The 13,538-nt window shown below is 48.5% G+C and overlaps 1 protein-coding gene across 4 annotated transcripts in view; it reads right to left on the reverse strand.

The window, feature by feature from the left end:
* PRDM16 (PR/SET domain 16) overlaps window positions 1–13,538 on the reverse strand; it is a 298,478-nt gene that overhangs the window by 35,111 nt on the left and 249,829 nt on the right. For all 4 annotated transcript variants that reach the window (XM_068171625.1, XM_068171626.1, XM_068171624.1 and 1 more), the window contains 2 exons: window positions 12,191–12,325; window positions 3,152–3,254 (listed from right to left, as the gene is read on the reverse strand). In XM_068171625.1, the coding sequence (XP_068027726.1) occupies window positions 3,152–3,254; window positions 12,191–12,325 (238 nt within the window). The remainder of the gene's footprint in view (window positions 1–3,151; window positions 3,255–12,190; window positions 12,326–13,538) is intronic.

A 13,538-nucleotide genomic window follows, 5' to 3' on the forward strand; every position in this document is an offset into this window, starting at 1 on the left:
CCACCTCAGAGCCAACATTTCCCCTCTTTGCTCTCTTGTAAATGCAGCAGTGGCTTAACCAGGAAGGAATTTTTGGAGGAGTGACTGAAATCCTCCAGGCTGGGAAGCCCCAGGTCCCTTCACCTCTTAACAAGCTCCTACCAAACTCCCAGTGTCCCTCAAGCTCCACCTGGCAAATCCCCAGACCTGAAAACACTTGGAATGGAGGAAATAGATTTTTTTTTTCTTTTCCTTCTTTTGACTTCAGAGAAAAGGCAACAAAATTCCTTCCACCAATCCAGGTGGAATTCTTCCTGCTCCAGTTTGAGATTTACATGATTAATTGCAGCTTATTTCACCCAAACTCTCCTGTAGGAAGCAGAAATCCTCTCTGGGTTTGGAAAAGCAGCCATGGAGAGTAATTTCCTCCATACCTGGCTAAAGCTGGATAACTGCCTCCCCTCCCACAGCACACCCTGACACTGCCCTGCCTGCTCTTACCAATGACAATGACACATTTTTGTCCTTTCTGTGAGCTTAGAGAGCAGAGAAGGAGGTGAAATATCTTAATTGCCTCAAGAATATTTTAGGAATGAGATTTAGCTTCTAATTCTCCTGGTCCTTTGCCATATCTCACCCAAATCACACACGATCCAAGAGGACAACAAACACAGCAGGTGGAAAGATGGAGGAGAGGAAAATCAATTCCTGTGCTTCAGAGTATCTGGGTTTGGAAAAAGAAATTTGTATTGAAAGGAGGCTTAGAGAGCTGACAAAAATATGATTAAAAGCCTTGTAGCCATGTGTTATTCATGTTGCCACTGGCTGTAAATCCTGTTTTGATGCTCAGAAAGGCTAAAGAGAGGAAAACCAGATCAGGTGGGAGAGCAGCTGAGGGTGGGGAGGCCCTGGGAGAGCAGCTGTGGCTGCCCCTGGATCCCTGGAAGTGTCCAAGGCCAGGTTGGAGAGGGATTGGAGCAGCCTGGGACAGTGGAAGGTGTCCCTGCCATGGCAGGGGGGTGGGATAAGATCATCCTTCAGCTCCCTTCCAGCCCAAATCATTCCATGATAACTGATCCATATCCAACCCCCATTCCTCTGGTATTCCAGCTCTGAGCCCCAGCAGATCCCAGACCAGACTCCTCAACAAACACCCTGCAGGGGAAGGACCTGACCCTGGCTTAGGACCAGACCATCCCCTGCAAAACCGAAACCTAAACCAGCACGGAGGCTCAGGGCTGAGCTGAGACCTGGTGTTGATTTTGTGTCTCTGTCAGACACCCACTTTGTAGGCTCCAGGTTCATTCAACTGTTCCTTTTTTTCCTGCCTGTAAGTACCAAAAATAAAAAGGTCGCCCTTCAAAGCAAGTTCTCATTAAAGTTTCCCCCCTTTTTTTAAGCATCTCAAATGAAAATACTGCCCTTCACAAAGGTAACTGTGTGACAGGGAGAAGGGGCTGCAAAGAAAAGAACAACCCCAGTCACACCGAAATTGCTGCCTGTTCTCTGTGCCGTGTTTGTCAAATCTATGGTTATATGTGCCTATCTGAAGTTCCATCAGTAACACTCAGGACAAAGCAGGAATGTAACAGAAAAATAAATCAGTGCCTAATAGCTTTCAGAGAAACCAAGGGGAACACAATTATGTGGCATCTACATGCTAATCTACCAGACTCGAATCTCAAAGGAGTTCAAGTGCCCTACTCAAAATTCCTGCAGTGATAAGGGGTCTGCTGTGTTTGGCTGGGGTTGGGAGGAAAGATTTTTATGATAATTATCTTTGTGTGGAACGATTTTGCATTTTCTCTCCTGTTAATTCCAAAGTGAGCTGGGGGTGCAAGGCAGCAGGAAGATAGCCCTGCTGAAAGTAAAAAAGTATTAAGGAGTCAAATATTTAATGTTGGCCTGGCATAATTTGACAGCAATTATGCAGCAAAAGCACTAGACGTTACCAGGAAGATCCAGATAAATGTTCCATAATGACAGAGATGGAAAACAAGGAGCACTTTTTGCTTGTTCACATAAAAGCCTGTTAGAAACTGAAATGCAGAACAGCGGTGAGTTTTCATTCAGATTTCTCCTTGACATAAAAAAAAAAAAAAAAAAAAAACAAGTGCAGAAATTATTCATCTCTGTGTGTTGGTCTTGAGAAAATCATTAACTTTTTTGGGGGAGAGAGCAGTGAAAAAATAGTCCCAAACTTGATATGAGTGAGGCAACAAATACCACACATCACCCCCAGCCCTTCAGCAAACGAACTTCCAGCAGCACAAATCCTCAAACTATCCCATTTTCCAGAAATACTGGAAACTGATTGTGCAGGATTTTACTGCAGATTTGCATGAGAAATTATACTTATGTACCGGTAAATTAAAATAAAATAAAATAAAATAAAATAAATATATTGTGGGATACCCAGAGAGAACTCCAATTTCGTAAATTAATTTTATAGAGCATTATTTCCAGCTACTAGTCTAAAACCACTAGTTTAAAAACACCTAAATGAGAATTTGCCAGTATTTATAGAAATTATTTATAGAATATTTATAGAAATAAATCATGGAATAATGATGTTGGGCACATCCTTCCCAGTTTTCCTCAGAGGTCACTTCCTTGCACAGCATCTGTAGTGTCAGAGTCTTGGATGAATGTGGGCAAAAAGCAACCTAAGAGAGGAAAATCAGTGCTGGGAGCACTCTTAGATTTCCAGAACACTCCATGTGTGTGTCCTGCTACCTGCTCACAGCTGCTGCAGAGAAAGATGAGGTGTCTTTATCCCAGCAATAATAATTTTAATGATGACTCCTCCACCCCCTGCCTGGACCCCTCTCTTCCAGATTCCCTAAATCTCTGTAGGCTGGTGTTTACCATGCCTTGGGATGGTTTGGCCATTTTTATTACACCCAAAGGCACCTGGTGGCCCTGGGAATGGAAAAGGCACCTCTGATCATACCCAAACACACAAAGAGAAGGAAATGAAGTTGCTTGAGACTGATAAAAACTCAGTATTGTGGACTGAGCCTCTCTCACCAGGCAAAGAGTGAAAATGAGCACAAAATCCAGACAGTGACAGAAGGGGCAGGTCCTGGCTCAGCCTTTGCCCCAGCCCTGCCCTGGCTGAGGGTGCCAGGGGAGCTGCAGAGAGGAGCAGAAGCTCCTGGGGAGGCCTTACCTTCCATGCTGGGTGCCATGTTCCCGAGGGAATAACCTCCTTCCTTCAGACACACCAGGAGCTCTTCCCCCGGCTCAATCTCTTTAATAACTTTATAATAGACCTGGGAATCACAAACAGAACAGACAGGGTAAATATGCAAAGGCTTGTGGTTTATATTTTAACCAATAATTCAAATTACTTTGGCTAATAGGGGTGGCTGTCCCTTGATTTGGGATAATTGCTGCTCAGAGCTCATTTTCCTGCCTTTATTTGACTCTTTGGGTGTCAGAGTTTCACAGGGTTTGGACAATAAAAAATTATTCTGGGCAACAGCCTCTCTCTCTCAAATGACAACAAATCTTCCCTTTTATTCCCTGTCCTCCCATGAGCTCAGTGTGTTTGTCACAGGGAAGGGAAGATGAAACTGATGAAATTGCCACATTTCAGGCTCTGCTCTCTGAGCCAGAATTTGCCTCGTGGTTAGAGCTGAATGATCACATCTCCACAGAATTATTTTGTTGATTATTCTCCCCAACAGCCTAGACCTGACCCCTAAACACAGACAAGAACCACTCCAGGTGAGCAGTTTGCCCACATTCTGAGCTCCTGTCTGAGCTCATTTCTGGGGATTCCACTGTGAAATAAAAAAATCACCTAAAATTTTCCTTTTTCTCATTGTCTTTTTCATTTGCACTTCACTGCTCCTTCCTGCTTGTTCTACAAAAAAAGCTTTTCCCAGGACCAAACCACAGTGAACTTAAGGGGGAAAGTGCCTGAAAAAATCCCAAAAGGCAGCCTAGGAGTGAGCCAAGAGCTCAGGACTGACTTGGAAAAACAGAACTTGGGATGGGCCAAGCTAAGAGAAAAAAAGAAATGAAATGAAATGAAATGAAATGAAATGAAATGAAATGAAATAATAAAATAAAATAAAATAAAATAAAATAAAATAAAATAAAATAAAATAAAAACAGCCTAGACCTCACCCCTAAACACAGACATGAACCACTCCAGGTGAGCAGTTTGCCCATATTCTGAGCTCCTGTCTGAGATCCTGGACCTTCCACAATGTCCTGAGCACATCTCTGTTCACCTCCTGGACCTTTGTCACTGCACCAGGAGAAAACCCCAAAACAGAAACAGGGTTCAGACAGGGGCAGAGCCCACACACCTCATCTTCACTGTCCCACAGACACCAGGCAGTGGGTCCAGGGACAGCTGGGTCACACCTGAGCCTCATTCCCTCCCCTGCACCTGCTCCAGGAGCTCCGTGTCTTTTGTCCTGAGGAGATTCAGTGTCCTCCAGATGTTTTCCAAATTTTTGGTGTACACTGGACCGTGTCCTAACACAATACCCTGAGAATTCACCTGGTAACTGTTACTAACTTCCAGGTTTTCTTAGCACTGCATTTAACAGCAATTCAAGAAATTCTTTTTCAGGGTAAAAACTGCATTTCACGCAGAACAAATCCTGAAATTTGCTGCCACTCTGCCTCTGCCAGCCTGTGTTTATGGGGAAAGAACACACACAGCTCCTAAATTCCTGCCTGGCTTGCATTAATTTTGTCACCACCATGCATTTCTCTTCCCAGAGTCCCTTTCCCTCCTTCCCTGGCACGGAACACGAGGCTTTGGCAGATGTGTGGCCCCGGTCCGGCGGGAGCAGCGGCTGCCCGGGATGCACCCAAAACTGTCCTCCCCATCCTGGAGCTGCGGCTGCGGGGAGATGTGATCGCAGGGACAGGGATGCGATTCCAGGGACGGGCGGCTGCAGGGACAGGGGAGGATGCAGGGACCGCTCCCAGAGCTGCAGGGACAGGGGACACCGCTCCCAGAGCTGCAGAGAGAGGAGGCATCTCTCCCAGAGCTGCAGGGACAGGCGACATCACCCTCAGAGCTGCAGCAACAGGGGAAATTCCTCCCAGAGCTGCAGGGAGAGGGGACATTACCCCCAGAGCTGCAGGGAGAGGGGACATCACCCTCAGAGGCACCACGCGGTGCGGCGGGGACCGTGGGGTGCGGCTGCCGCTCAGAACTCTTCCTCCACACTGAGGTCGGGAAGCTCCCGGCCGATCACCCGCGCTCCACCGAGCACCAGGACGGCCCGCGATCCGCCCCGCACCCCGCACTGCTTCCCGGTCCCCGCACTGGTTACACAGGAGCGCCCGCAGCTCCACGAGTGGAGCCGTTCCCCATCCTTCGGGATAATTACGATCCCCATCTCTCGGGATAATTAACTCGCTCTGTCGCCCCCGCCGCTGCCGGCGCCTCCCGATCCCGACCCCGCTCCAGCGGCGAGGGGAGAGGACTCTCAGCAGCCGTACCGGGGCTCCCCCCTCTCCCCGGGACACACCGAGGAAAAGTTACCGATGGAGCGCGCTCCTGCAGCTGCCGGGACCGGGAGCAGCATGGGGATGGGGATTGGGATCGGGACCGGGATCAGGTCTGGGATCAAGATTTGGATCGGGATCAGGATTGGGATCGGGATCAGGATCGGGACCGGGATCAGGTCTGGGATCAAGATTTGGATCGGGATCAGGATTGGGATCGGGACCGGGATCAGGATTGAGATCAAGATTTGGATCGGGATCAGGATTGGGATCGGGACCGGGATCAGGATTGAGATCAAGATTTGGATCGGGATCGGGATCAGGACTGGGATCAAGATTTGGATCGGGATCGGGATCAGGATTGGGATCGGGATTAGGATCGGGACCGGGATCAGGATTGGGATCAAGATTTGGATCGGGATCGGGATCGGGATCGGGATCAGGACTGGGATCAAGATTTGGATCGGGATCGGGATCGGGATCAGGATTGGGATCGGGATCGGGATTGGGATCGGGACCGGGACAGGGATCGGGGCCCGGAGCGCGGCCCCTGCCCGCCCCAGCAGGTGGCAGACGCCGCCCGCCACCGGCCCCGCCGCCGCCGCGGGGACCCCGCCGGTGCCTCGGAGCCGGTCCCGGGCAATGCGAACGGAGCGGGCCGGGCCGGGCCGGGCCGGGTTCCCCTGACCTGCTCGCTCCTGTCCCGCGGCCGCTGCGCTCCTCCGGTGCCGGCGGCCGGGCCGATCGGGGGGAGGGCAGGGAAGGGAAGAGGAGGGAACGGGAGGGGAGGGAAGGGAAGAAGGGCAGCCGGGCCGTGTCTGTGCAGCAGCTCCAAGGCCGGGGCAGACGGAGCCACAGCCGCCCCCATGAACGGGGAGTTGCGGTGCCCGCGGGCTGCGGGGCGGCCCTTACCGCGAGCTCCGGTACCGAGTGCTGTGACACAGCCCTTACCGAGGGTACAGCCCTCACTGAGCATCCCGTAGAGCCCTAACCGAGTGCTCTGATACAGCCTTTACTGAGCAGCCGGTACAGCCCTAGCTGAACACCCTGTACAGCCCTAACCGGGAGCTCCGGTACAGCCCTAACCGAGTGCTGTGAAACAGCCCTTACCGGGGGTACAGCCCTCACTGAGTACCCGGGACAGCCCTCACTGAGTACCCGGTACAGCCCTAACCAGGAGCTCTGGTACCGAGTGCTGTGACTCTGCCCTTACCGGTGGTACAGCCCTCAGTGAGCATCCCGTAGAGCTCTAACCGAGTGCTGTAACACAGCTCTTACCAAGGGTACAGCCCTTACTGAGCATCCCGTAGAGCTCGAACAGAGTGCTCTGAAACAGCCTTTATACCGGGGATACAGCCCTCACTGAGCTCCGGTACAGCCCTAACCGAGTGCTCTGACACAGCCCTTACCGGGGGTACATCCTTTGCCGAGCACTCGGTACAGCCCTTTTCGGGAGCTCCGGTACATCCCTTGCCGAGCACTCGGTACAGCCCTAACCGGGAGCTCCGGTACATCCTTTGCCGAGCACTCGGTACAGCCCTTTTCGGGAGCTCCAGTACATCCCTTGCCGAGCACTCGGTACAGCCCTAACCGGGAGCTCCGGTACATCCCTTGCCGAGCACTCGGTACAGCCCTAACCGGGAGCTCCGGTGCATCCCGGTCCTCACCGGCCGGTTGCTGGCCCGGCCTCCCTCCCTCCCTGCCGGGCTCAGCACAGCCGACACCTCCCCGCAGCCCCGCTGCGAACTCATCGGTGCCTGAGCTCTGAGCTCCGGCACACAGCACTGCCCGGGCATCTCTCTCTGGGAGTTTCAAAGCAGGGATGGTCACAAAAGATTTGAGATGGGAAATGAAATCCCACTGCTGACAAAAATATCCCCAGCTGCCCAGCCAGCCATCCCTGTGCTGCCAGAATCCTTGCAATCCTTGCCAGAATCCTGTTTTCCACCGCTTTGCAAACAGCTCTCCCATGCAGGCACATCTGTCCTCATCCAGCTGAGAGTCCGAAAATCGGACCTAGTGCTGTGGGCAGGGTCTGGGCACCTCCCTGGGCCTGTACAGCTCCAAAACCTCAGGTGGAAACCCCGAGCAGCACCAGGCTGCCACAGGACACACACCTGTGCACAGGTGAGAACAGTGCTGAGAGACCCCTGCTCCACCCAGCCCGGGGAGTTCATTTCTGGGGATTCCACTGCGAAATAAAAAGTCGTCTAAAATTTTCCTTTTTCTCGTTATCTTTTTCACTTGCACTTCAGTGCTTCTCCCTGCTTGTTTTACAAAAAAAAGCTTTTCCCAGGACCAAACCACAGTGAACTTAAGGGGAAAAGTGCCTGAAAAAAAACCCCAAAAGGCAGCCTAGGAGTGAGCCCAGAGCTCAGGACTGACTTGGAAAAACAGAACTCGGGATGGGCCAAGCTAAGAGAAAAAAAAATGAAATGAAATGAAATGAAATGAAATGAAATGAAATGAAATAAAATAAAATAAAATAAAATAAAATAACTATTAACAGACATGCAGCTGGCAACGCAAGCCAGCACTAAAACACCAGCCATGGTCTAAAAGGTCCATCAGGTTCAGAGATAGTTGCAAGTTTTACTGGGGAGAAATCCTTCAGAATGCCCCTGCCAAGGGCTGACAGTGCCCTGGTCCCACTCTTTAGCTCCTTTTCCTCTCCTGTTTGTTCTCAGATAAAGTAGCTCCTTGTATTTCAAAACATCTCCTTCCAGAAAATAGGACAGGCTCCTTTAATGATCAGGGAAAAGTTGGATTCTGCTGGAGTCACATTAATTTCGTCAAACATTTCATTATGGTAATTAACTTCATCTTTCAGTCATACTGCTGATGGTCTGGGCTCATCAAAGCCTTTTTTATTTGTCATGCACTGAAAAAGCTCAGATTTACTAATCCAGCAGAAGATTTACATTCACAAATCAATTCTGTTTGTTTATGGAAAAGTTCCACACTTGATCATTTCGTGTTTCCCACCACAGCATGGGCAGCTCTCCAAATTACCAGCTTTGTTTGACACTAAATAGTTAACAGGATAAGTAGGGTTTGGTGGTACTGAGAATACTCCTTTTCTTGATTTTTATCAAAATTATTCTGGGCACGGGGTGTTGAAGAAAGAAAAAAAAAAGGAAAGGGGAAACAAACAAACAAACAAACAAACCTCAAGAAACCCAACACCCCCCCCAAAAAAAACAAACCAACAACAACCCAAACAAACAAACAAAAAGGGAAAATAGAAATAACCCAGAGGAATCCTGTTCCAGCCTGGGTTGATACAGGGATCTGCTGTGGATGTGAACTTGGGGCAACTCTGGCTGTCTAATTTTGCTGCTAAAACAGAACAATTTGGTACAATCACTGAAATATCGGCCCTGCAGAACCACAACAATCACACTCTGGGGTTTGTCTCACTCAGAGCCCAGCACCATCTCATCTTCCCACAGAGAAAAAGAGTTCTGGAGCAGACAGAGCCTGGGAATGAGCTTTAACCATTCCCAGAGTCACAGCAAGGGATGGAGATGGAGCACGGTGAGAGGGAAAAGTCCATCCCAGAATTACCACATTAATTAGGGCCCTTCCTAAGAACCAGCCCCATTTCCCTGCTGCAGGGATTTATCTGAGCTTCCACACGTTTGTACTCCAGGGGGAAAAGAGTAATTAAAAGGGGAGAAGGCAGCTGCTGTGTTCACCTAAAATCAAAAACCCACCCACAAACACATCAGCGGCAGCAGAGGGGCTCAAAAACTCAAAACCAGCCTGAAAAACGGCTCTTTGTGTCCTTGTCTCACCAATAATTCACTTCACGGGCAGCCCAGTGAGGATTTGTCCCTCCTGCTCCCCCAGACCTCTCCTGTCCGTGTGTTCAGCTCTGGACAGGGAAAATTTGGCCTCGTGAATGTCCAGCCAGGACAGGGCTGCACATTTTGCTTTTGTTGCTGTGTTTTCCTCCTTTGGAATTGCCTCTCCTTTGTTTCTACTCAGCCACATTGCTTCTGATTTCCTCTTTTTAAAGTTCTTTGTGATATATTGGGAATCCTGACCAGCGTTACCAAACCTCTATAAAATACACCCAAAATCTCTGCATTGCACACACACCTCACACTGGCTGATTGAACATAGGCCTGATTTTTTTTTCTGTCTCCTGTTACTCCTTCTTCCCCCCAATATCTTCACCCCTTCTAAAAGCAGCAGCTGTCACCCTGATTATGATCATTATATAGCAATTATATCCATGGCCACGAGCTGGCCATGAATATAATTACGATATATTATAAATATATTATTATGTAGATTCTGTTTAGTATTTCAGACTCTTGAACTGCTCAAATATTTTCCTTTTTGAGGCAGGAGTAGCAACAGCAAAAATGAAACATTTCCCTTTTAGAAAAAGATATCATTTATCTACCATTTTTTCCAGTCTTCCTCCAGAATCACAATTATCTCCAACAATCAAGGATCTTCTTTTCAAATACCTCTCCAGCATGAATAAATATAAAGAAAACTGGCTAAAGATATTCTACATGTGAAAATTGGCTTTGTAATTGAAAAATCATGAATGAAACATCTCAATTAATCTCCTCCTAAATAGAGAAATAAATAAATTTAAATATATTATAATCTGTTGATGGGGGATGAGTGGGGCTGTAATTGAGTGGTCCAGATCTTGCTGTCAATTACTTCACTAAGAATCCAGGAAAATTCTCTGTGCATTCCTGGGACTGTTCCCGAGTTACAGGACTAAAGAAGAACAGAAGGGGATGCACACACACTCAAAGAACCATCTCCCCATGTGAAAATGCTTTTTTTTTTTTTCCTGAAAACAAAATATCTTGATGAAAATCTTGTCCCGGCCCTTATCACCACAGTGCTGCTCCATTTGGGAGCTATAAAAATTTTTAATTTTCTGTGGGTGCTTACAAACAACCCCAAACCTTTTCCTGCTGTCTGACAGGGAAAGATCCAACTTTTGTCCTGTTTTGAGGTAGGAAAAATGTGTCCTCTGGTGAAATAAATGAAATTAGCACCAGGAGACAGCAGGAGGTAGGAATCAACATAGATTGGTCACTCTGAAAATGGCTTTGGGATTTACTCTGGGAAAGGTTTGGAATGTCTCCTGAGACCTCTCCCTTTGGGGATCTCTCCTTGCTTGGATCCTTCCCCTCCGACCTGCAGGATTCCCCCAGCACCAGCCCCCAGCAGAATCTCCCCTAAAATGAGCAGCTGAGGGGTTTGGTGCACAGGGAACAAAGCTGGAAGTTGACACAGATTTTCCACATTTATCCCAGCAGGAAAATGAGGAGATTGATTTTTAAAGCCCAGGGTGGCCCTGGCCAGGAGCACACCTGGGTGTGAGAGCTCAGCTCAGCTTCAGCTGCTCAGGCTCAGGAAGAACCTGCAGCATCCCTCTTTTATTGGCACACAACTCCCAGTGACACCAGCTAAACCAAAACTAAAGAAGTCTGAAAGCATTTTGTATCATGCAACTCTTCTAACTTCTAATCTTTGACAACTCTCTAACTCTCCAACTCTCCCTCCAGCTCTTCTAACTCTCTAATCTTCTAATCTTTGACACTGTGTGACACTCTTGCTGTGGGACTTGGCAGTCCAGTGTTTCCAAGGACAGTTTTCCTAGGACCAGGATGAAAATCTTCAATTTGCGGCACAGAAATTTTAATTTGAGTCTCCAAGAGTTCAAATGCTCTTCTGTTGTATCCAAAAGGCACCTTGGCCACTTAGGAATTATTAATTCACTGGGTTTGATGAAAGAACATCCCAAAACATGTTTTGGAAACATCCCAAAACGCCCCTCACAGCCCCAAATCTGCCTCCTGCCTGCTGACTCAGACAATATTTCTCATTTAGGTTAGGTCTGAGCAGTAACTTCTATTTGAGTTGTACTCGATTGCAGGTTTGTGAAGCTCGCAATGTGAATTGCTCATCTTCAATCCATTCTTGGGTTTAAGCCTCACAGAACCTTGCAAACATCATCAAAATCCTATTAATCCCATATAAACCCCCACCAGGGACTGCCTTACCAGCACTGCTGTCACCTGCCTAGGAGCTTTCAACTTTCTCCTCAGCACACCCCAAACCATCTCCCACTCTCACTTTTCTCTTAAAAATTGACAGCAACTGAATTCCCAGCCCAGGATCACCCTCCCCACCCTCCCTGGCCACAATTTCCATGGTTCCCATTCCCAGTGCTGGTTTCCAGCTGTCCCAGAGGGGTTTGGTGCCATCACCTGGGTTTCACAGGATTTTCTCCATCACCAGCAGAGTCAGGGACAGAATCACGAGTCAGGGAGACGATCCTGAATTAGGGTCTGGGTTATGAGTCAGGGACAGGATCACAAATCAGGGACTGGATCATGAATCAGGGACAGGATCCTGAGTCAGGGAGAGGATCACAAATCAGGGACAGGATCATGAGTCAGGGACTGGATCCTGAGTGAGGGTCTGGATCCTGAGTCAGGGACTGGCTCCTGAGCCAGGAACAGGATCCTGAGTCAGGGACAAAATCCTGAATTAGGGACAGGATCCTGAGTCAGGGGCTGGATCACGAGTCAGGGACAGGACCATAAATCTGGAGGTTTTAGCTCATCCCAGGGCTGATCCATCCCTTGGTCACCTCCCCTGGATGCTGCCACTGCCCAGCAGCCTTGGCCGAGCCCCCCAGCCCGTGCTGGGTGCGAGGGGAGCCCAGCAGCCCCCGGGGGGTTACCTGCTCGTTGATGTGGCACACAGCCAGGTTCTGCTCGTCGCAGGAGCAGGACACTCGGATGTACTTCAGCCAGTTCCCAGCCCCGCCCTGGCCGGCATCAGCACAGAACTTCTCAGTGCCCAGGGCATCGGGAATCTGCGGGAGAACGGGACAGGAAAGGGGTCAGCTGGGGCCAGATGGCAGCTATGGAGTGGAGGGAGAGAGGAAAAGGGTTTGCAGGGCACAACTCCAAACAAGAAACAGGAAGGAGAAAGTTAGGGGATAGATATAATTGATGAAGAGACTTATGACAAGAATAAAATCAGCTCTCAGCCATTTTCTAAAGGTGCTGTCTGGCAGAACCTCCAAGGACACTGCTCAGAGTGGTCCATGAGTAAAAGGTTCAGGAGTACAAATATTCTGGAAAACACAGCTCTGGTACCACAGCTCAAGTAATCAAAGAAGGGAACTCCTCCAAACTGCACTGATTTTAATGACAAGGTCCTCAACAGCTCCATTTTCACATCATCTGTTTCATCCTTTCATGCAGGATAATTTTTAATTACAATCCTTTCAATAAACTCTCAAATTAGGTCACAGAGCTGTGAGGTTCTATTTTAAAAATCACTTTACCCAATGCGCTACTTTCATTTATCTGAGCACAGCCTGAGAAACTCACTGGCCACATCTTTGTGGCTGAAGGTGAGATACAATTTGGCTGCTGTGAAAAAGAGGAATCCTTCAAAATAAAACCCCTCAGATATTTAAAGTCCAGGTGTGGGAAAAGAAAAAGAGTTAATTAAGGGGGTGCAGTCCAAAGGAAGTCGCTGGTTTGCCAGGAAGAGACTTTTCCTCTCTTGAGGCAGTGGAGTTTGGTGAGAGAACCAGAGAAGATGCTCAGCATTCCAGAACAACCTTTGGGATGATCCAGTTTGGAATCCACTCACAAAAGCACATTTTAAAAATGACACAGGACACCCTGAAAACAAGGAGAAGCCCTCTGAGTCCCAGCATAGCAAGGCTTTGCTCTGCTCCTAAGTGGGCCTCCCTGCTCCAGAAACTCCTTTTTTTCCTGAGATTCACATTTCCCTCTACCCTGACCAGCCCCTGTGTCAGTGCAAATTACTTCAGTCATCAAAAGCTCTTAACATGCTTTTACTAGCAATTAATTCTCTCAGAATCTCGTGGGATACGATTATATTTTCCCATCTATTTCAAGACATAGGAGAAAAAAAAATGTGGAAAATCAAAGGAGAGAAAAAATTAAAGCCCAGCAATGATAGCAACAAGTCGAGCCTAAGGCTGGGCTGAGAAACCTCAGGGGACAGGCCCAGTTCAGGCTCTGGCTCCCAGCTCTGGACTCCTGGGA

This window comes from Anomalospiza imberbis, chromosome 23 (assembly GCF_031753505.1).
Source record: "Anomalospiza imberbis isolate Cuckoo-Finch-1a 21T00152 chromosome 23, ASM3175350v1, whole genome shotgun sequence".
NCBI lineage: Eukaryota > Metazoa > Chordata > Aves > Passeriformes > Viduidae > Anomalospiza > Anomalospiza imberbis.